This window comes from Dipteris shenzhenensis, chromosome 6 (assembly GCF_047967505.1).
Source record: "Dipteris shenzhenensis isolate YYH24624 ecotype China chromosome 6, Dip_SZ_1.0, whole genome shotgun sequence".
Taxonomy (NCBI): domain Eukaryota; kingdom Viridiplantae; phylum Streptophyta; class Polypodiopsida; order Gleicheniales; family Dipteridaceae; genus Dipteris; species Dipteris shenzhenensis.
The window spans coordinates 40,720,587-40,745,233 of NC_141601.1; the positions used below are offsets into that span (position 1 = coordinate 40,720,587).

The 24,647-nt window shown below is 44.8% G+C and overlaps 1 protein-coding gene across 1 annotated transcript in view; it reads right to left on the reverse strand.

Annotated features, from left to right (window-relative positions):
- LOC147901170 (ketose-bisphosphate aldolase class-II family protein) overlaps positions 1 to 24,647 on the reverse strand; it is a 386,949-nt gene that overhangs the window by 331,578 nt on the left and 30,724 nt on the right. Inside the window, exons 5-6 of the mRNA XM_087375500.1 lie at positions 17,790 to 17,854; positions 17,513 to 17,567 (exon numbers count right to left, since the gene is read on the reverse strand). Of these exons, the coding sequence (XP_087231626.1) occupies positions 17,513 to 17,567; positions 17,790 to 17,854 (120 nt within the window). The remainder of the gene's footprint in view (positions 1 to 17,512; positions 17,568 to 17,789; positions 17,855 to 24,647) is intronic.

Below are 24,647 nucleotides of genomic sequence, written 5' to 3' on the forward strand. Positions count from 1 at the left end.
CCATCAATAAAAGCAAGCTGTTTTTTGCCCTTGTGATTCTTCTTGATATAGGCTGGTACCCAAAATTTCTGAATCACAGGGTCGAAAACCTGTTGTAACATGGGATGAAAAAATTTCAGTAAAAAAGGTACTTCTGCATCCCGGATAGAAGAAAACTCTGGCACAGGCATCAAAGGCAGAGAGGCTAAATCAACATCTGTATCTTCCAATGAAAAAACTGCATCTGATAAAGCAGGACTTAGCATTTGAGCTTCATTCTAAGGATCACAACCTGAGTAAGAGCAGGGGCAGTATCTTGAGAGAGAGCATGTATATCATCCTGTAAAATCCCCTCTGCAAGGGGTACATCCATATCCTGAGTAGAAGGAGACTGATGATGCTCAACAGGGGTCCAATCCTGAGCTTCTTCAGCAAGAGGAAGATTTGCCTATGATTTATCTAGCTTCCTCTAGTAGTGCTTCAATGCAGTAGAAGGCTTCTCCAAAGAAGCCATAGCAGAAACCGGAGAAGGGAGAGTAACCTTGACAGCTGAAGAAGGAGCAGGACCAATGGGCCTGGATGTAGAATGACAATCACGTGCAAAATGACCGACCTGTCGGCACCGATAACATGCAGTGGGAAAAGATGCAAAATGCAGCCTGATGCGCATCGGATGGGCAAATCCGAAATTAAGATCCAGAGTAGATGGGACGAGCTACGTCATATCCCATAAAACGCAAAGGCGAACATCACGGGAAGCTTGCAAGAAATCCTATCTCGGAACATGAAGAGGCCTTTCCAAAAAAGCTGCAAGAGTTGAAAGATGCTGAAGAAGAGGCACAGGTAGTGCTTTGAGAGTAATCCAAACCGGACAGTGAGTCAGAAGGGTAGCAGGAGGATCGAAAAGTGGATCCCAGGGCATCACATAAGCGAAGAAACCAGCCCCAGGAACACCAGCACGATTGACTAGTCACTCCACTACATCAGTCGAAGAAACGTGGGCATAATAAAATCCTTTGCCCAGAAAGACAAAGGATGAAATACAATCTGGACCCATTGTAGCTTTAGCCCAACGACGAAGTTGAGCAGCAAAAAGAACCCTGTCCATAAAGTAGAGACAGACTCCAAACTGCTGAGCCTGTCGAAGACTTGAAACCAGAAGGGCAGAATCCAAAGAGCAAACAAACGAGGAACCTAATGAAGGAACATCTGTCACAGAGGCTGAGCATAACTGACGCAGAAGATCCAGCTGCAAGGAAGAAGAAGGGCCATCTGCGAGATCAAGCTTTGCCGATTTGAAAGAGGATGAAAAAGGCAAAGCACCGCGCTTCCGTCGAATGAAGACTCGAGCAAGAGGAACAGAGGAAGCATAAAAATCAAAAGATGTTTCGGAAGCCCGTACGGGCTATATGGGCAGGGAAATCTGTACGGATTTTGCAGGTACAGATGAAGCAGGTACTAGCATCTGCACCACGTCTACCTGGACGAAGGGTTGTACCAAGGGCTGAACCGAAGGCTGTGTAGATAACTGCAGGGGTCAGGGGGCTGTACGGACTGTACAGAATTCCGTACAGTTGACGTGAGTATGGATGGCGATAAAGGCTGCAAGGTGGAAGACGGGGGCTGTACGAGCAAAACGAGGGAGGGAACAAAGGGGGACGAAGGGTCGACCAGGGCTGCGGGGGCTCCAAAGCTCTCCATCGTTACCATTGCTCACACGCATGCTACACACACACACACACACACACACACACACCCCTCTCTCTCACACACACTTTTTTTTTTTTGTGAGAAGAAATATTTTATTACTGTAAAATAATTACATTCATAGTTACTTCAAAAGCAGAGTAACTACTACTCAACTGAAAATCTTAGTATAAGCTGTATATACATCATGATCAATCAAATGAGTCTGAAAGAAATCATAAAACGATTGCCGCAGAGATCGTTTGAAAAAAACAAAAGATGGAAAAGTAGGATAACCAAAGACTATGATTTCTATCCATCCATAGAGTCCACAATGCCCAGTAGCGCACCCAAACAAAAAATAAATCAAAACCCTGTCTAGTTGGATGAAAACCAAATAACCAGAAGAACTTGCCAAAAGTAACAGTAGGAAATCTCGCTCAAAGTCCCTGTCGAATGAGAGCGAGGAAATCACAAGTGTGTGGACAGTGCCAAAAGATGTGAAGCACAGATTCAGCAGAATGTAGACATCTGTGGCAAATAGCCGGAGCAATATGACTATGCACGAGTAACTGCCCATATGGAAAAATGCCAAGTAGGACTCGCCAAAGGAAAAGCTGTTGGCGAAGAGGGACTTTATAATGCCAAAGGAGACGCAGCCGCTTTCTCCACCACTTTAGTGGGCGATCCATATGCCAAATAGAATTTGCTTTGTCAAAAATCCAAGGCGGAAGAAATGCCTTTGAAAGATATAAAATAAGAAGGCCTCGGTTCTTGTATAGCCAAAGGAGGGTGGAATACTTTGGACCAATAAATATTCTCAGCCCTCAAGGAATTTCCCGACAAAGAATCCCATTCCAAGTGGGATAAAATATGCTTCCAATCAAGAAGCAAATGAGAGACAAAAGAGCAGCCTCTGATCTTGCCTTGAATAGAGTCAAATAGAAAATCCCACTGTGTAGGCTGCCAATGACCAAAAGCAGAAGTATCAATATGCAACAAAAGAGAGCGGATCATGAAAGCCCAAGGCTGATCCCCTTGCATAAACTGCAACATCATTTTCCCCCTGTGAGCAAGTATATGCATTTGAATATTGAGTATGTTCAGACTCCCGTGCATCTTTGGAGAGCAGAGACGATGCATAGAAAGTAAATTGAGACTTTTCTTGTCATTTTTTGATTGACATGAAGACTAGCAGCCAAACCATATGTAGAAAGAGCTTGCATAATCATGGAGAGATCGCTCCGAGTATTTTTCGGGGTAAAGAAAGAATCATCAGCATATGCTTGAGCAATCATGCTACGGCTGCCAGTAATTTCCAATCCATGCAACATGCCAGTGTCCAAAAGGTGGTCCATATATTGAAGCATTGGATGAGTGGCTATGGCAAATAGTAAAGCACTGAGGGGACATCCTTGCCAATCCTTGCCAAACAGAACAACCAAGAGTCCAGGTTGTAGAAATATCCCCTGAAAGTATGTAGGCAGCTTTACTATCTTGATATAGCCAATTGATAACTTGCTGCATTTTTGTGCTAAATCCCAAGGCCTGCAAAGTTGATGAAATAAGGTCCCACTTAACAGTATCAAAAGCTCTGGCAATATCAACTTGCAATAGCAAAACATCCTGCTGCATATATTTGGCATATTCAATTCCAACATAAGCATTAGCAATGTTATCTGTGATATGCCTACGAGAAACAAAACCATATTGCACAGGATGCAACCCATCATATAAATAGCCTTTTAGCCGATCAACAATCATTTTGGTAGTAAATTTGTAAATGACTGGCATAAGCGTGATAGGTCTCCAATCAGCCAAAGATTCACAAATTTGCTTTTTTGGAAGAAGTTTAACAAGACCTCTTCCATGTGTCTGGCATTTTCTGATTTTGCCAAGCAGAGTTCACCATATGCAGCAATGTATGCTTCAAAAGAGGCCAATATTCTAGAAAAAACTCAACTGTAAGACCATCCCATCCTGGAGATTTCCATCTACCACAAGATTTGATTGCATCTGACAATTCCCTCTCAGTAAAAGGTTCCTTTAATTCCAAAGCTTGAGTAGTGGAAATAATAGGAGAAACATGAAGCAAAAGTAAATTTCTTGCAGACAAAACCTGCTGCGAGGAAGGATCTACAAAACCAAACTGCTCAAAGAAATGATGTATACAAACAGAAGCAAGCTGTGACAGTGATGTAGTCCATGAACCATCAGGTAGAAGCACCCTGCAAATGTTTATTTTTAATCTCTTCTGATGCAAGCTTTTAAAAAGTTATTTGAAAGAGCAGCTTTTATCTGTAAAAGCTCTTTGTCTTGCTCTAGTCTCCCATTTAGCTAGTTTCCAGTGATCATTGATTTGAAGACAATGTTTAGCTTGGCATAGTGTTGTTTGCTCATGCAAGGACAAGGGACGAAGATGACTCAGTTCAGTGAGGTCTTGACAAGTCAATTTGGCCCGAGCAACAGTTTCTCTCAGAGTCTTCATGTAAGACTTGCCATAACCTCTAATTACAACTTGCATTTTGGAAACAAAAGAATCCCATGCATTATCAATATCAAAGTGGCTCTAAGAAGACAGAGATTGATATGCTTCAGTAACCATTGCCTTGAAAACAACATGCTGCAAATAGCTATTGTTGACAATCAGATGTCGCCTTTAAGGCAGTCTATCATGTGGCATATCATAAAAAGATAACCTCAACCATAACGGTGCATGATCTGAATGCACAAAGGCATAGTCAATCCACATTTTGCATGTAAAATCATCATTTTGTTGCGGAGCTACACTATATCAACGATCCAGACGTGCTTGATAAGAAGAAAGGGCATTATGTTGGAAAGTGTATCCTGGTGACAAAGGCTCCAATTCCTTCCAAAGATCAACCAAATCAAGATGCATCAGTAATTGAGACCATGCATGCCTTTCAGGGGTTAGCATATGAGTATTTCCTGATGTATTGTCACCCTGATATTAGTATTTTCTGATGTATTGTCACCCTGTTGCAGAGCATTATTGAAATCCCCACATATAAAGGCATGATATCTCCATGGATATCGTTGCATGGCATCCTAAATTGCACTTCTATCCCGAGAAGATTGAGGTGCATAGACAGAAGCAAATTCAAACACCTTGCCTTGAATGATGCATTGAAGAATAATCCATCTGCCTTGATTGTCATTTAAAGCAATAACTGGCTGAAGCTCATGCTTAATTAGAAAGGCTACACCTGAGAAAGAGTGCTCCCCAGCATAGAAGATATCATAGCCACAGTAATGACCTGTCTTTCCTGCATAAACATGTTGATTGTGTTCTTGTAATGCCACTATATCAAGCTGAAATCTATTGATATACAGCCACATAGATTTCCATTTCCTACTGTCACACATCCCCTAAACATTAAGTGTAAAGCATTTGATATGAGTAGTCATATTTACAGATATTTATAGGAGAGAAACAGCTATGTACAGCAGCAACCTTTAGGATGTCAACCCTACATTTCTGCCTCAGGGTCAGGGCCTCTTCCCTGAGAAGAAACATCCGCCTAAGGAGGAGTAGACAGTAAAGCAGCAACCTCTTCTTCAGGGAAGAGGGTTCTGCTAGCTGTCACTGCAGCCCATGTGATCCCAATTCCTAAATTGACCTCTGGAGAGTTTCCACTAGAAGATGTACCATTCCAAGTGCGAGGGGGTGGAGGTCGTCGAATAGAAATAACTTTTCTTGGACTTTGCCATCCATCAATTGGAGTTTTTGGTCCTTTTGCTGAGGGTTGAATAGCATGAAGCGAAGGGGAAGAAGCAGTCCCATTTGAAACCACTGGAGCTTTGCCTTTATCTTGATTCACAAAAAACTGTCTATTACCTTTATTTTTATTCCCAATAGAGGCAAGAGCATCCTTATTGGGCATCTAAACGGGCAAAGTGGCAGGAGGCATTTTATGCTAACTCATTGGACACTACGAAGCCATGTGCCCAAATTTTTTACATTCAAAGCAAGCCCCTGTAAATAATCCCCATTTCAATTTATAAAATGCACTTCCCGTGTCAACATTGTTCACCGTGACTGAATAAGACTCTGGTGTGGGATTATCAGTATCCCAAAGAATGCAAAATCGATTAGAGTTGCTGTTAGGCCGCGGTGGGCAAACCACTTTGCCTAAAGTTGCTACAAAGGCAAGAGTGAAGCCATGCATTGCAGGAAGTCTACAACTTCAACCCAGACCGGACATCTGTGTCGGATCAAAGCTTGAAAATCCCTTGTGGGAGACCATGGCAAAACGTGCACCATTTGCTACCCAAAAAAGAGTGGCGAATGTTCCAAAAGCATTTGCCTGTGAATCTCATCTACCATAATGACCTCAAAAAAACCTTTGGCTGCATAGTGTACCTTCCGAACAAACGAACCAACCAGTGTGCGGGTCAACCAGTTGCCTACCTCTGCAGCAGCTGACATTCGACCTGGGAAAAATAAAATAATTGCATTTTTGGCATATTCTCTTACTGGATCCACAATTTCATCCACTTCAACCATGAGACCAACCGATGGAACAGAGTCTTTCCACTCTTTCCTTGTGCCTACAAATCCTTCATGCATGACATCATAAACTAGTTGTGCTTCAACAGAATCATGCACTGGGTCATGCTGACCCTCAGCCTGCTTTTGCTTTTTGCATTGAACCGTTTGATCCTTTTGAAAAGTTTTTTCATAAGAGTATTCAGCGATGTTGTCTGAAGAAGATGAAACCCAAAAAGGGAGGTACCTGTAAAGTGATAATAGAGAAAAAACAGTCCCAAAAAACAGCCCACAAAGAAGAAGAAAATAGTGTATTTGCAAGGAGAAAAGGGGAAAGAGATTTTTTTTTGGCAAAAAAGAGACTTCTATTAAGTATTAAATAAAATCATTAGAGCAAGCTCCATACGGGAATACGGGATACACCATGCAATGCATGAAAAGCTCAAGACCCAAAAAGAAAGGATTGGGGCTGATAGTGCCATCTCAATCCGGTAGCAACCTCCGAGAAAAAGGGAGAACCCCTCCAAACTCGAAGAAATACAGTCCTCCTAGAAGAGGCTGCCCATGAAGGGCTCTGCATGCTAGCCCATATGGCTATCAAAGTGTGAACCGTGTCACTCCAAATACCCGTGAACACCTGTGATGGGTGTATCTGGGTGTCATCCAAGGCCTCTGTGCATCTGGCTCTCCAAATGTGCCAAGAGGAAATGCTAGCCAAAATCTCCCAAGAGGTGTCCATTGAAACATGTGAAGCTCTGAAAGGAATATGTGATACATTCTGAAGAGAGCACGGCTGTATCACCTGTTGGCGGATCGAGAGTGCCCAAGAAGAAGGGAAAAGAGAGATTTAGGGATTTAGAGAGAAGAAAATACAAGTTCTGTAGAAGAAAAAGAGAAAAAAACCAGTAAAAGTTCCAAGATGAACTATATTTCAGAAAAAGAAAGGAGATTCTGGCGATGGAAAGAGTACACAGGACCCAAAAACCAAATAGGAGAGAAAGGGGAAGAGAGAGTCCTCAGAACCAGCGTATAGATGCAGTCCGTGAGCAAAACCCCTGCACAAAAGCGACCCAGGAGCAGGTAATCAACTGGCAGCAGCAGCCTGAGCAGGGTGGGACAGGCCCATACAGGTCCGTACACCTGTACGGAAACTGTACAGAGCTATGGCGGGCTGTACGGCACATAATTAATGCCCCAAAACACCGTTTTTTGTACTCTGATATGGCGCAGCAGGTAGCTGAGGCAAACGGGCTGGTCTGAAGAGGCTAGGGAGCTGATGGGAAGGCTGGAGCAAGGGCTGCAGGTCCTCTCTCTCTCTCTCACCCATTTTTTGCCCTTGTGGTTCTTTTTAATATAAGCGGGCAGCTGAAACTTCTGAACCACAGGGTCAAAAACCTGCTGCAACCAAGGGTGAAAAGACTCCAAGGAAAAGGTAACATGTGGATCCGAGACTGAGAGGCTCTGTAAAGGGGCCGGCATATCAACAGGCTTCTCAGGGGAGGGAACGTGAAACTGAATAACAATATCTGCATCGTGAATAATAGTATCTGAAGCTGAAGAAGACTGTAGATTCTCTTCCACTTCTTGCATAGCAGCAGAATTTTGCAGCAAGGAGAATCTGTCAAAACATCTTCGGACGTCGAAGCAGAAGCAAAAACTAGATCACAAGGAATCTGACAAGCTGGCACAGTAGGGAATGGATCCGGAACTGATAAAACAGCAAAAGGGTTTGAATCTTGAACCAACTGAGCCTCCTGAACTTTCCTCCAAACTTTAGCAGGTTTGAAATGCCGGACTGCCTGTGTAATGGAAGAAGAAATAGGAACCATAGAAATCGGAACAGGAGGAGCAGGAGTCTGTAGATCAGGAGCTGAAGAAGAAGAAGAGGGGCATGCTCTGGCAAAATGGCCAAGTTGGCGACATTTATAACAGGCATTGGGAAAGGAGGCAAAACGAAGAGGAATCCGGAGAGGATGCGAAAATCCAAAATCCAGTTCGAGGCATGAAGGTATGAGCTGCTCCATATCCCAAAGAACACATACCCGAATATCTCTGCTTGCAACTAGGAAATCCTGCTCCGAAATAAAAAGAACATGGCCAAGCAGAGCTGCAATAGAAGAGACATGCTGAAGAAGTGGAACGGGTAAGTCTCTGAGAGTAACCCAGATGGGACAGAAGTGGAGGAGGGAGCGCGCTGGATCAAAAAGAGGATCCCAAGGCATGACAACTGCAAAGTGACCTGCTCCATGGACTCCTCCCAAAGTGAGCAAGTGAAAAACAGTGTCCACAGAGGCACAATGTGCAAAATAAAATCCCTTGCCCATGAACACAAAAGAAGTAATCTGTCCAGCACCCACAGTAGCTGAAGACCAGGCTTGCAAAGAAGCCACCGTCATAACTCTTCCCATAAAATAAAGGCAAACACCAAGTTGTTGTTCTTGGCGAATGCTCCGAAGAAAAGGTTCAGGGGAAAGAGTTTTCCGTAAGAAAAATCCAGCAGCAGAAGATGAGGTAACTTAAGTCAGCGCACAGTTGACGAAAGAGATCTTGTTGAAGTGAAGAAGAAGGGAAGGCAGAAGAATCGAATTTGGCAAACTTCCCCCCTTCCAAAGGAGACAGAAAAAGAGAAACCCTTTTCTTCTCCCGACCTGTTGGGTCACGGGCTCCGGGTCATGGTCATGTCGAGGCCTCATCTCGTTGGGGTCCATGTGATCTAGCTGAAAGAACTCCGTGATAGAGCTCTGAGAGGGATCAACCGAGGAAGAATTTTGCTCCTGTCTCCGTGCTCGGAGATCCTCTCACGATGTCTAAGTGCCTTATGAATGAAACCTGCCAAACACCGTTGGTCTGGGTAGGAGAGGAAATGGGCTAAAATCCCATAACTATCTATGAAGAGGTAGTGGAAACATCCTCGGATCTCATAGTACACAGGACACCTGAAGATGAAATGCTCCTCTGTCTCAACCTCCTATATGTCACATAGTGTGCATATGCGCCGCTCCTTGGGTAGTCGCTCTGCTCTGCCACTCTCGATGTGAAGTCTGTGTGAAGAGACTCACAACTGCCCAAGAGAGATCCTCATCGAGTGGGGTATGTGAATCTGTGTGTATCCTGGTGGGTCAATGAAACCCTCCGCTGTGATATGTAAGAAGTGATCTCTGTAAAAGCTAAGCTTCACTTGGAGTTCACTCGGTTCCAACCAGGTCCGAAAAGTGTATAGCTGTAGCAGATCCTCACGAATAACTTGGTTGACCTCGTGTGATAAGAGGGGAGAGAACGGAGCGTCCATGCTATACTGGAAGGGAGGTAGTCTATCCATGTGGAGCCCTAGTCGCTCAAACCATCTCTCTGTACGTGCATACCAGCACCTCTGATCTCCTCCTGCTGCAAGTGCCATAAAAGAGGATAGAGCTATCCATGGTAGCCTGCTATGCCCTGAGGTATAATACCCATATTCCCTAACTCGGTATAGATATGTGATGACCTGAAATGCAGCATCTAGCTGTAAAGGGGGTGACCCAAACTCAGCCTGAATGATCTGGTGAGCTGAGCGTGAGCGAGGGAGCGGGGAGCGAGGAGCAGCGGGGGGCTGAGCGAGGGAGCGCTGAGTGTGAGCAGCGGGGGGCTGAGCGAGGGTCTATCCGTGTGGAGCCCCAATCGCTCAAATCATCTTTCTGTACATGCACACCAGCACCTCTAGTCCCCTCCTGCTTGAAGAGCCATAGAAGAGGATAGAACTATCCATGGTAGCCTGCTATGCCCCGAGGTGTAATCCCCATATTCCCTAACTCGGTACAGATATGTGATGACCTGAAATGCAACATATAGCTGTAAAGAGGGTGACCTGAACTCAGCCTGAATGATCTGGTGAGGAACACATGGCTTACCACAAATCATCCGTGATAACATGAGAACTTGTAGCCGCTCCACATGGGTCCACTCTGTATTCGACAAGTCTGGCCCCCAACATGGGCTGCCGTACATCCCCACTGGGCGAACCAAGGAGTCAAAAAGCAACCCCTTGGTGCGTGGATCCTGAAAGTGCGAGCGGAAGCACTACCTGTCTAGTTTGGCCAATGAAGCATACCCTCTGCTCAAGCGTGCCTACATCGTGGGTCTCAGTGTGAAGCTGGGTCCGGTAAAGATAACCCCAAGATAAGTGTATGATGAAACTATCTCAACAGGTGACCCCTCAAATGTGAACCGCTCTTGACGCATGATGGCTCAAGATGTATTGAAGATCATGACCTTGGTTTTATCCAGGTTGACCTTCAAATCATGAGACTCATAGGACTGTAGTGCGTCTAGGTGTCTTTGGAGCCCCTCTGCCAAGGAAGACAAGAGAGCCACGTCATCTGCGTAGAGCAATATCTGGATCAGTGTGCCCGCAAGAGAGCAACCTACACCCCCCTATGTTTGCATCACTGTCTCAAGCTCGTCAATGTAGATGCCAAACAAGGTAGGCGATAAAGGAGACCCTTGTTTAACCCCAATAGTGCTCATGATCTCATTTGTCCACTTGGATCCTGCCCGAACTCTGCCTGAAACTCTCTCATAAAGTCTAACAAAGGGAAGGGTAACGAGAAGGGAAAGCCAAAATATTCTTCAGATGGAAACTCTTTAGATAGCGAGGGCAAGAAAGAGAAAAAGTGCTATTGCTGTGATCAGCTAGGACATCCTATGAAAGATTGCAGGAAGAAGAAGGCGGATCTGAAAATGAGTTGTTGGCCAAGGAAGAAGAGTCTAGAGAAGGCAAATGTAGTAGTCAATGAGTTGTTCTTGGTGGTTACACTAGTACCCACTAGATAGGATTTGTTGATCCAGATATATCTGTGGACATGTCTTATATAGAGTAGAGGTCACACGATTTGGATGCACTAGGGTATGTTTTCTTTCTTCAGTTGCATGCTTTGGTCACAGTGTTTGCGACAGAGGGGGAATTCCCAAAGGGCAGAAATATTTCGACCTTTCGGCATGTCTTTTGAAGATACTGCTGTCATGAACTTTGCGGAGACAATGATGGTGATGGATGCCCAAATGATCTCTTGGTCATAACCCAAGTCGTGTAGGCGTCGTATGAGGCGCTCTTGGAACCAAAATGAAAGTACGCACATGTAGACCAAAGAGCTTGTAGCTTAATACTTGATTGATTTGACACTAGACAAGTACAACTCTTATATAGAGCACACACACACATATGAACACCTATGCATATGGAATAGCTCCCAATGTGACACATGGCATCCATAGGACATACTAGACTAGAACTCACACTAGAACACACCAAACTGACTCAACTCTGCTTCATATTCTAACATCCCCCCATGAAGGCAAGGTGAGAGACTACTGGAATGGAACCAAGGGCAGAACATGACAGTGACAGGACTACTAAACTGTGCAATGTATGAACTAGACATGGCTCCCATTCCAACTCAGAGGCTGAAGTCTGAGCATGGTTCAGAGGTCGACTGAGCACTCACATGGCTTTACATCCCAAACATGACTCAGAGGCTAATGTCTCAGCGTGGATGCATGAGCAACTCAGAGGTTTAGACCATTGCACCAACATCCTAGAACTCATATGCCAGGCTTGATAACTAGACCCTATCACTACCGATATATGGCTCCCACAGTACATCCCCCTCTTGACTCCAAGGATTAACTAGGAACATGGAGTCACACACCAAACATATAAGAGAAAATACATCATTTTAGAGACTACTCAAGGTAGAGAACCTTTAACTCTCACATATAAAAAAACATAAAAGATTTCATTCATTTTATGCATAGTAAGGGCAGAGAACCCATGAACCCGAAGTAGCTACCGCACAAGAGTGTGCACATCCTGATGCAAAGAGGTATGAAGAACCAAGCGAGGATGCCCTATGATGTGTCAATGAAGGCCATAGGAGCAGCTACCAAGGGAGATAACGTCATGACTCTCAATGTGCCGATCGGAGAGTCACCAAATGCTCAAGGGAGCTTCCCAGTTGAAGACGCAAATCGTGGGCCGCTCAAATTAGATCCATGAGCACCAACAGCTCGAATGAAGATGGTAAGAGAGGCAATCTATGGCAAAATCGCGAGCAAGTTTTGGCGTGGATTTTGAGGGCAAGAGCAACAGTAGTAGACGGCATCAGATGGCGCAGCAACAATCGAGGCAGTCACCGAAATGTACCGAGATCAGAGAAATGATATTTGACAGTTCAGGACAGTCAAACACCGAAATGTCACAATGTTGGAGATGATGACGTGTGAAAAGAGTATTCCCCACTATTGGAAGCCTCAAGTCAATGTACCGGAGGTCACGGGAGTTCAAATTTGAGCAAAAAATGCCAAAAAATAGCCTAAAACTGCTCGCCTTCTGACAAGTTGTACCGACTCCTAGCACTGTCGCACATCCACCTACAGAGGTCCGTATGAGCGTACGGATGTCTGTACGGACGTACGAACAAAAACTGAATTTTTTTGTTTCTCGAAATGGTGCGGGGCAGGGTCGTTTATGTTTGGGCACTGCCAAAATGTAAAAAACGTCAAAATCGGACCTCAAAAGGTAAAAAAACAGCCACTGGACTGCTCCAAAACAAGTTTCTGGCGACCAACTAACGAGGAATGTCCACCAATGCTGAGGGAGAACCACGAACTGATGCGGGAGTGAGCTGAACTCACAAACGAGGACCAGGAGCAATCACTAGGACACCAGAGTACTTGATGGCGAGGAACCATGATGAGGCTAAGGGAAGGGAGGCTCTACCTTAGAGGAGAGGGGAGCTTCCATTTGCGGGCTTCTCTCATCCTCTAGATAGAGCAAGAAGAAGGAGAAGGTAGGAAGGGAGGCTCTAATACCACATGAGGGCACATGGTGGAGAGAGAGAGAGAGAGAGAGGGTAGGCTAGGGAGAGAGGAAGTGATACTCAAAGAGAGACATAATAAAATAGAAATGAAATGACTAGAGCAATGAACCAAAATGAAAGTACTCACGTGTAGACCAAAGAGCTTGTAGCTTGATACTTGATTGATTTGACAGTATACAAGTACAACTCTTATATAGAGCACACACACACATATGAATACCTATGCATATGGGATAACTCCCAACGTGACGCGTGGCATCCATAGGACATACTAGACTAGAACTCACACAAGAACACACTAGAACAGACCAAACTGACTCAACTTGGTTTCATATTCTAGCAGGATTGCGGGTTGAGATTGTCTGGTCTTACACCTACTTAGGGGTTCTATTTTTAGGCCCTATTTTTACAATGAGACCAGCGTTGCAGACCCGTCTCTCAGGAGAGGATATGCCTCTTTAGCCAAGTTGGAGAGCATTGCTTCCAGTCACACTTCCAGGACCCCTAGACCAAGGTCCTCTTATTCGATTCCTTGGTCCGGCCAACTGGGCTCAGGTATTAGTTCCTCACTAGATCATTCAAGCCGAGTTTGGGTCGTCTCCACTACAACTTGATGCGGCATTCCATGCCATCACATATATATATTGGGTCAGAGGGTACATGGACTGCACTTTAGGATGCCGCACACTACCATGGTTTAGCACTGTCCTCCTCTATGGTCCTAGCAGCTGAGGGTGACCAGAGATGCTGGTATGTCCACACATCCTGGTGGTTTGGGAGATTCGGGCTCCACATGGACAGATTTCCCCCTTCCAATACAACATCGGTGCATGGAAGGCATACTCTGCTCTCTAATCAAGCAAGGTCTGCAAGTGAGCCCTTGCTGCAGCAAGGCGCTCCTGTATCCAAGCATCTGAAGGTTGTTTCTGCTCCTCCCTCTGAAGGGCTGCCAACTGCCGGCGGATACCGATCTCTCGCCTGAGTACTTCACCTCGCCGAGCACTAGCAACTGAGTGATAGAAGTCACTGATATTGTCAAGTGCTGTGGCCACATGTGAAGGACCGGCCACCCCCCCCTGCATATGAGAAACCCAGATCTCCAACACTACGTCTCGGATCTTGATACCGTGAGACCGTCCTCTCAGATGAGGCTCTGAAATGGACAAAATTACCGGAAAATGGTCTGAAGTGGAAACACCAGGTGCAATGCAAACTGTCCGCCCTCTATCAAGAGCCCAGTCACCCACATAGAATCTGTCAATCCGAGCATGGATAGGAATCTGCACCCTATGGTTCGACCATGAAAACAAAAGTGACTGAGACTGAACAAGAAATGCATCATCTGACCAAACATCTCTGCCACTGAACCTGAACAAGAAGGCATCCCAGGCTGCTCTCTCAAGGGAGTGGATACCACCTTCTCTGCCCCCTTTCTTATCCGAAGGTGCATCAACCATGTTGAAGTCACCTCCAATAATCCATGAATCCACAATATCAGCCCACGAGAGCAACTCTTTTCAAAACAAAACACGGTCCCCTCTGTTGTTCGGAGCATAAAGGTTGAGGAAACCAACCTTACGTCCGTCAATCAGAAGTAAAACCCACTGGGCCCTGGAGGGGGTTATGGTACCATGTCCAATGACCAGAGGGAGAACAGAGTCTGAAACTGAAATGCATGTACCTCCTCTGGTTCCCAAGGCAGGAAGCCAAAAAGTTCGGCCTGAGAGCATCTTACCTGACTTGGACCAATCTCTGATATCCAGTTTGTGTTCCTGAAGAAAAAGAATATCTAGGGAACCGCCTGAAACACCTGGATGGAGCTGATTCCTGATCAGCTGTCTGCGACGGCGATGAGGGATACCGCCCAATCCTTGTATATTCCAACTGGCTATCCTCATCGGCGGGAGGAAGTGGGTTGGAATACCTTACCCGACCTGGTGGCGGAAACAGAAGCCTCTACCAGAGCAGACCTCCTGCCATACACACGAGGTTCGAGGGGAGGAAAGTCCACAAGTGAGAGAGAGAAGGATCTCTCAACAGGGAAGCCAATAACTGGCTCTCCAAAAGTAGAGGGTACAAAATCATCATCTGGGAGGCTAGAGAGGTCCTCCAAAGTGAAAAAAGAGTTCCGCTGAGCCAGTCCTGGGGATGGGGTACGAAGGATTCCTACCGAAGTAGGAAGAGAATGTAAAACCCCCTTCCCTCTGTCCAAAGAGAGAGGCACCTGTACTGGATCCTCATCAAAAAGTGGTGCAGACGAGGTGCCAACCACCTACGTTGCTGAGGAAGGTACAGCATGATCCAAGGGTAGAGTCGAACAAGGCTCCTGAACAGTAGTCTCCTCCTGAGGCTCCAAGGGGGTAGCCTCCGAAGAGGTGGAGGAGTGAACTAGAGTAGAGGGCCTAGCCGCAACCGGAACCCACCGTGGGCCAGAGGTGGCGCGGGGTGCCGAAGGGACTCGAGTAGGCCCTAGGAGAGGGGGGAGCCCGTGTCTGTGGAGCGGTATGTCCTGCTCCAGCTCTCTGTCGTAAGAAGCTAGTACGAGCTGGTTGCTTTGTGGGCCTCTTTTTCTTCTTTGGGCAATCTCTGGCGAAGTGCCCCGAGGATCTGCAAATCCAGCACTCGTCCTGCCGACCTGCAACCTCAAATCTCTGGCGGAAGAAAGACCCATCGGGTCGCTGTAGCATGATGTGGTCATCTCAAATATTGGCGTCCTGGACAATGATCCTAACCCTGGGAACCCCGTCCATCCTGACCGCCTCAGGAGCCGGAGAGGGCTCGCCAAGGAGAGGGGGGATCTCTGCCACCACACCAAACCTCTCGCCAATAATTGAAAGAAGCTGGTGATAAACTGAGGGAAGACCAGGGAACCTGATGAAAACAGAAACTCCCTGCTTGTCCTCTTCAATTGGGTCAAATCCCAGTTGGAAAGGAAACAAGAAGATCCTCCTGTAGCCTAGAAGTAGAAACCCGGCCTGAAGCAGGTCTCTCGTGACATCCGGGGAATCTAGGCACACCTGAAAGAAACCCCGTCCCAACAAACAAACATCCTTGAGGTGGGGGGCGAGGTCCTGAGGAAGCGCCGACAGCATCCAATCTCTAGCTTGTAACCTGGAGGGGTGTGAGCCATGAATGCGTGCGAAGAGAGTTGTGGAACACTCATGTTCGAAATCCTTTTGCAATTGCTGTAGCTCATCTTTTGAAAAAGTGACAGTTCTTGCGGCCGGTGTGAGCAGAGACGGATTGACTGAATGGGAACCCATTCGTCAATCGAGGTGTGTTGGTCGATTCAAACACAAAAAATAAAAACTCCGTCCGCTTTCCTGAATCCCAGGAGACCCCTATAGGAGAATAGGGGTAATCCAGAAGGAGAGGGAGATGAAGAAGGGAGGAGGGAAGAGGAGGGGAAGATAGGGGAGAGGATGAGTGGAGGAGAGGGGGAGAAGAGGAGTAGAGGAGAGGGGAAGGAGAGGAGAGGAGGAGCAGCAGCAGGCTGCAGCGGGGGGAAAGCAGCAGCAGGAGCAGGGGAGGAGCAGCAGGCTGCAGCGGGGGGAGAGCAGCAGTGGGTGCGGGGGGGGGGGAGCAGCAGGCTGCAGCGCAGGGCAGCAGCGGGCGCGGGGGAGGGGAGGAGGCTGCAGCGCAGGGGGGGGAGACTGCAGCGCGGGGGAAGGGGCAGTGCGGCGGAGAGGGCAGGTAGGAGGGGCAGCGAGGAGGGAAGGGAGGGGGCAAGCAGCAGGGAGCGGGGGGAGAGGCAGCAGGGAGTGGGGAGAGGAGCAGCAGCAGGAGGGAAGGGAGGGGGCAGTGAGGGGGGGAGCAGGAGGAGCAGCAGGGAGTGGGGGAGCAGCAGCAGCAGGGAGCGAGGAGAGCAGTGAGGAGGGGAGCAGGAGGAGCGGGGAGCAGCAGCAGTTCGCCTTGTTTTCACCTATTTTTGCTTGTACCTTGATGGCAATTGATGCTAGTGATGATGGCGAGGGTCATATTGATGCTGATTACTCCACATTAATGTACTTATGGCTATATAGCATGTAGTTATGGGTGATGATTGTTTAGTAGCTCCACCCTTTCAGCTTGTTTGTATCAGGTTTCTCATAGTCTCATAGACCCGAAGACTCTACTAAACTTTCTTTCTTTCTCTCTCTCTCTCACTCGCTTGCTTGCATCCACACACAAACAAAGTCACATTTTATTATTCTTATCTTTGTTTATTTCTTTTCCTTTTTCCCTCTCCTATGGTGTTTTCCATTCTCCCCTTTCTTTACTCTTGTCTCCATTCATCCTATGGGCAATGCTAAGGTGGTGAAGCAGGATATTGCGATGTTGTTTTCACTTGGAGAGCTATGGTAGCAATCCTTTGGGTGCTACATACACAGATGTCATAAACCACAAACCTACTTGCTCATGTGAGGACTTCATGAGTCATATGTCAAAAGGAAAGTTTGTGGCATGCAAGCATTTAATAACTAGTCAGAATGCATAATACCAGAAAGCACAGGCCTGGCCTTTTCCAAAGCTTCATCACTGCCTGATGCCATCAACTGGACAAAACATGTCAGAATCAGTCTACTGCAGCCTCAAAACCTTATGGTTAAATATGTACCATAGGAGCACAACACCAATAGAAGCATGAAAATCCCAAATCCGTTCCAAATTTTGAATATGTGCAATGAATTTACCAAAATACATTAGATTGGAGCTTTGCAAACAAATGTTTGAAACCAATACAAGTATAGGAATAAAATTGTGGATCATGAGCTTACCTCCACTGCAAGATTAATTCCAATAGATGTAGGCGCATCAACTAGTAGTAACCCCTTCCGTTCTCCTGTGAAAAAATAATACTTAGATTCTTGGTCCTCTTTTGCCAACCAAGTGTGAGTGATTTATTCACATCAAAATATCAGAAAGTCAGCTAGAATTTCAATTTAAAAATCCAAACCAATATCTGAAAAAACCTGGATGAGTAGATTGATTATTAGCAACAGAGAAGAGAGTATCACAAGGTAAGTATATAAATCAAAAAACAATGTGAACAATGCAAAAAACACACAATTTTTTAAAATAGTGAAATCCATGTATGATTGTATAACAAAAAGCAGTCTCCAAAGAGGAGACATGCCATTACAATATCCGAAAATTTCATTATAAGACAAGTACACAGAGTAATCTATCTGACGAGCAGAGAGGCAATCATAAAAGGAATGCCTAAGCCACATCTGGAAATAATGACACATGGAAAAGGCGGAATCTCCAAAGACTCTGTGATTTCTGTCTTTTCACAGAGTCCTGAGTGCCCAATATCGAACCAAGTAAAGAAAAGGTCAAACTCACCTCCGTCCATGAATGCCAAAGAGCCAAAAAAGCTTGCCAAAGGGAGCAGTAGGAAACCGGGTTTGGAGACACTGTTGAAGAAAAAGTAGGAAGTTGCGAGTCACAGGGCAAAGTCAGAAAAGATGAAGCAAAGATTCCATTGGAGCCAGACACCTATGACACACAATAGACCCCATATCTGGACGTGCCAAGAGCTGGCCAAAGGGAATAACACCAAGCATCACTCTCCATAGAAAAACCTTGGACGAAGAGGAATTTTGCAGGACCAAAGTTGCTACAATCCTTTATGCCACCATTTGGGATTATCATTCATAAACCAAAGCTGATCTCCCTGATGTGAACTCCAAGGAGGAGGCTGCAAAACCGTGTACAAACTGGCTGCGGAGACCTCAGCTACTTGTCGGTGTAAAGTCTAATTAGTAAGACGATTAAGCTCGCTCCAGCTTTGGTACCAGTAAAAAACAATGAAGCATCTTGGAAAGATAGTGCCAAAGGGGTAGATAGTGCATCCCCAAACTATATTGCCTAGCTGCCAATGGAAAGGATAATATAGTACCATCAGCATGGAGCACGCCACCTACCAAACGAATCCTTTTGGGCGAAATAAAATAAGGGTGTTTGGGTTCCTCAAGGAAAGAGGATGGCCAAACATCCTAGACCAATGCAGACTCTCAACACGCAAGCAATTTCCATCAACAGAGTCACGACCATGCCATTTGAGATGAGAGAGAATTTCCTTCCAAGCTGAAAACATTTGAGAAGAAAAAGGGCATCATTGAACTTTGCCCAAGATGAAATCACATTGAATGGGATGCTAGTGCCCAAAAACATGTGTAGTCAACTCTGAAAGTAGGTGATGCATCATAGCAGCCCAAGACTGATCTCCCTGCAGAAATTCCAGCATCATCTTCCCCTTATGTGCCCAAATATGAATGTGAATATTTAAAATATTCAAACCACCATGCATATTTGGCAGACATAGGTGCTCCATATAGAGTAATCTAATACTCTTACGGCCATGCTTAGAGTGCCAAAAAGTCTCCATAAGCATGGACATGAGAAAAGTAATATCTTTCTTATCAAACATTATCAGAGGCAAGAAGAACTGAATGTAGGCAATGAAAATCGATTGTACAATACGAAGTCGAACATGAATACACCAAGTGACTAGCTTCCAATATTCCAGTTTCTTTTTAAGCTTGGCAAGCACCCACTCCATTTGCTGGCAACAAGTGATCATCCATCCCAGGGGATAAGAAGATAATGAACAAGCTGATTGGGCAACACAATTCCTAGGCTACAGAGAGCTATGCTAGTCTTTGGCATGCAAAGGTAGAATCTTTGATTTTTGAAAGTTTACTTGCAAACCAGCAGCTATCCATACAAGGATAGCGCACTCATGAGTTGCAAAAGGTCTCTCTCTCTATTCTTTGGAGTGAAGAATGAATCATCAGCAATCATGGGCTTTCTTCCGTGTATCTCCAATTCATGCAAAACATCAGTGGCCACAAGATGATCAATATAGCAAAGCATCGGATGAATGGCTATTGCATAAAGCAATGCCCTAAGAGGGCATCCCTATCTCACTTAATGATATAAAGTCCGCGGATCATAAATATCTCCAGATAAAATGCAAGCTACTTTACTATCACTGTACAACCAATAAATAACATGCTGCATTCTATTTCCAAATCCCAAGGATTGCATGGTTTGCGAGATAAAATCCCATTGTATAGTATCAAAAGCTTTGGGGATGTCTACTTGTAGTAGCAAGAGTACATCCTGTTGAGTGTACTTCGCATATTCTATCCAAGCATAGGTATTGGCAATATTATTAGTGATGTGTCTATGAGGTATGAATCCATATTGGATAGGATGTAGACCATCATGCAGAAAACCTTTTATTCTATCAACCACCATTTTGGCAACCACCTTATAAATGATTGGCATGAGTTTAATAGGCTGCCAATCAACAAATGACTCACAAATATGCTTTTTGGGGATCAATTTAACCAACCCTTTCTTCCAAGCATCTGGCATTTTCTGATTCTGCCAGGAATTATTAATCATATGCAATAAAACATGTTTTAGGGCATCCCAATATGCCAGGAAAAACTCCATTGTAAGACCATCCCAACCTGGGCACTTCCATTTGTCACATGATTCAAAGCATCAAGGAGATCGGTTTCCTTGAAAGGTGCCTCAAGCTATAGAGCCGGGGTAGAAGTAATAATGGGAGACATGCTGTAATAGCCTTTGTCTTGCTAACAGAACGTGCTGTGAATGAGACTCTACATTGCCAAATTGTTGGGAAAAGTGATTGACACAAGCTTGAGCAAGGTGGGCCCGTGAGGAAGTCCAACAACCACCAGATGTCAGAACATGACAAATATTATGAGCCTGCCTTTTATAATGCAAACTTTGAAAAACTCTTTAGAGGAGCAACCTTTATAGCCTTTTGCCTGGCTTTACTTTCCCATTTGGCAATTTTCCTATGGCCATTCCGCCACTACCACAGCTCATTGTATCAGGTTTTTTCACAGTCTCATAGACCCATCGGTCTTTCGAAGACTTTAATAAACTTTCATTCTTTCATTCTTTCTTTCTTTCTGTAATAGATGCTTAGCGTGGCATAAGCATGCAAGCTCAAGCTGTGATAAATCCCTGACATGGCTGAGTTCTGTCAAATTTTGACAGTCGACTTTTGCTTTCCTTAGGTCATGTAGGTAGTTCTTCCCATAGTCATGAATTATTGATTGTATGTGAGAAGCAAATACATTCCAGGTATAATCAAGATCAATCTGGCACTGTTCCCAAAGGGGTGAATTGGCATTACCAACCATCTTCTTATATTCATAGTGCTCCAAATACCTATTATTGACTATAAGGAGTCTTTTATCTGGCAACCTGTCATATAGCATGTCATGAAAAGACAACCTCAGCCATAATGGAGCATGATCAGAATGGGGGAAAGTACATTCCACCCACATTTGGCAAGTAGGAGCATCATCCTGTTGCACATTTACCATGTACCAACGGTCCAACCTAAGCCCAATATGCAGATTGGGGATTATGCTGAAAAGTATATCATGAAAGCATAGGCTTAATTCTCTCCAAAGATCTACAAGTTCAAGCTGAGAAATTAATTGGGATCAATGTCGATGTTCCAGTGTCAGCATCTGAGTGTTACCAGAAGTGTTACCCTTGCTAGGATGCATTATTAAGATCCCCACAAAGACATGCATGTTGTCTCCAGGGATATTGCTGCATAGCTTCCCAAATTACTGCTCTTCGATGAGAAGATTGAGCAACACAAACAGGGGCAAATTCATATATTTCATCCTGAATTAGACACTGAATAATGATCCATCTGCCGGCCTTATCATTAAAGCCACAAACAGTGAGTCTACACTTAAAAACGAATGCTCTTTAGCATAGAAGATATCAAAACAAACTGCAGTAGGTCCCATCAGAGGCGGAAACAGCATATCGAAGACCCACATCAGTTGAAAGATACTCCAGCAGGGTTGCAAGAGCATGACAACCAAGGAAGGATGATTGTGACCACCACCACACACACACACCACAACAAACTTTTTTTTTTGGGTAAAAATTTTGTAGCTTTATATTGCAGAATCACTATATGTGGAAAAATACATCACGAGAAGATCTCAGTATAAGACAGATACACATCATGATCTAGGTACTTAGTTTGCAAGCAATCATAGAAAGATTGTTGCAGAAAGTGCTTGAAGAAAGGAAAAAGTGAAAAAGTAGGATCACCAAAGACTCTATGACTTCTATCCTTCTATAGAGTCAAGAGTGCCCAGTAGCGAACCCAAACAAAAAATAGGTCAAAATCCTATCTGGGTGGGTGTATCCCAAAGATCCAGAAGAACTTTCCAAAGGTAGCATATGGAAAGTGAGCTCGCAAATGCTACCCCAGAGGTTGAAAAACTTTGGATCAATAAATGCTTTCAGCGTGCAAAGAATTACCCATCAGAGACTGTTGACCATGCCATTCCAGGTGAGACAAAATATGCTTCCAGTCAAGAAGCAAGTTGGAGACCATAGGGCAGCCAAGCAGGAGTACTCAGATTGAATCATGAGAGCCCAGGGCTGATCACCTTTCAAAAATTGCAGCAACATTTTCCCCCTGTGAGCAAGGATGTGTACATGGATATTAGTGATATTCAAACCTCCATGCATCTTAGGGGAACAAATTCGATGCACTGAAAGCAGTCTAAGACTTTTTCTACCATGTTTGGAACTCCAAAAGATCTCCATAATGACAGACATAAAGGAATCAAGATCTGCCTTGGTGAACATGATCAAAGGCAAATAAAATTAAATGTACGCCACAAGTATGGACTGCACTATTCGGAGGCGAACATGTAAAGGCCAGGTTGCCAATTATTCAAGCTTTTTCGCAGCTTTATTAGAACCCAATCAATTTGCTATCAACGAGTAAGTCCCTAGCCGAAAGAATAACCAAGGTGTCGAACTAACTGAGTGGGTGGAACGATCTCCCCTGGCCATAAGAGACCGTGCCAGTCTTTAAGATGCAAAGGGAGCAACTTAGACTTTTGAAAGTTAACATAAAGGCCAGCTGCTAGGCCATAAACTGAAAGCGCTTGCATCAAAGAAGAAAGATCAGGCGCGGTATTCCTTGGAGGAGCAACAATGCTGCAATTTTCATCCAGTTTCAAACCATGGAGAGAATCTGTAGCCACTAGATGTTCAATGTATTGCAGCATAGGATGACTAGCAATAGCATACAGTAAGGCACTAAGGGGACAGCCTTGATGAACTGAATTACGAAGAGTCCATTCTTCAGAAAAAAAATACAAGCAGCATTGCTGTCCTTGTACACACTTTTTTTTTTGTTTTGGTAATTCCATGGACTTGTATTAGAAGATTAATATTATACAAAGAGACTCTCCTAAAAGGGGAGAGCCCAAATCAAAAACACAAATAAACTATCTCCATGCAGGACCTATCTACATCTCCTTCCTTACAGGCATCATAAACAGATTGCCTTAAGGAAGCTCTGAAGAATTCATAGGGCTGATGGAAGTGTTTGTGCAAGTATGCCATATTATGTTCAGTCCAGAAGGTCCATAGAGCCCAAAATCTAATCCAGTGAAGGAGTAGCGAATAAGGTCTCAATGGAGTAGGACATCAGCCAAAAAGCCAAAATTTTTTTCAAATCTGGTATTCGAGAATCTAAGACATAAGAACCTTGAAATCTTTGTGGTCCCTGTACACACACACACTTTTTTTTTTTTTTTTTAGTGAAACCAAGAACATTATATTATGAAACATCCATTTTACAACAGGGCAGTGCTCGATAAAAGAGCCAATGCCCTATCCATCAGAAACAGTAAAAGAAAAGCTGAATGCAAGAAACATCCAAATCTTCCTCATGCAAGGCATCATATAAGGACTGCCGCAATGAGGCCCGGAAGAACTCATAAGGGTGCTGAAGGGGTGAATTAAAAAATGCATGATTTTGCTGTAGCCAGAGGGTCCATAAGGCCCAGTATCTAGTCCAATGAAAGAAAAGAGAATACTGTGACAAAGAAGCTGATAATCTGCCAAACATCCAGAAAAACCTCGAGAACCTATGTGCAGGAAATCTGAGAGATAAAAAATAGGAGATCTTGTCCAGAAGGTCTCTGGAATATGAACAAAACCACAATAAGTGCTGAATACTCTCAGGAGTATGATGACATCTTAGATAAAGAGGAGAGGCAATCCTTTGAGCCAATTTCACTCCCACTGGAAAAATACCAACAATACATCTCTAGAGAAAGAGTCTCTGCTTCAATGGGGCAGTAGAAAATGGACAACCAGGTATTTTACCTTGAAACTTGCCAAGTACTACTTCCGATGGATCAACTAGCCAATGCCCATAAGCATTGGTGCGCATCTGGCCACACAAAAATGCCAACATAATAGACCATGGCGACGATTCCAGCCCTCAGCCGGCCCTGTTGGTGATCCCGACCTGCCCCTACTGCTGCCTACGGTCCGTTCATCCTCCTGATCTTGCTCGCTGCTACCAACCACCTTTCTAGAGCTCCATCTAGTCTCTTTTCCACTTCGTTTCAGCCTCCTGCAGCTCCCCGTTTGTGTGTGTGTGTTTCCTGCACCTCCTTGTTTGTGTGTGTGTGAGCGAGACGACCTGCTCCACCTTTCTTTTGGACTGTGTGCAGCCTGTTCGGAGCCCTTACCTATGCTCGTGGGAGATTTCGTCACTGTTTCGCCATCTTATGTGCTCTCTA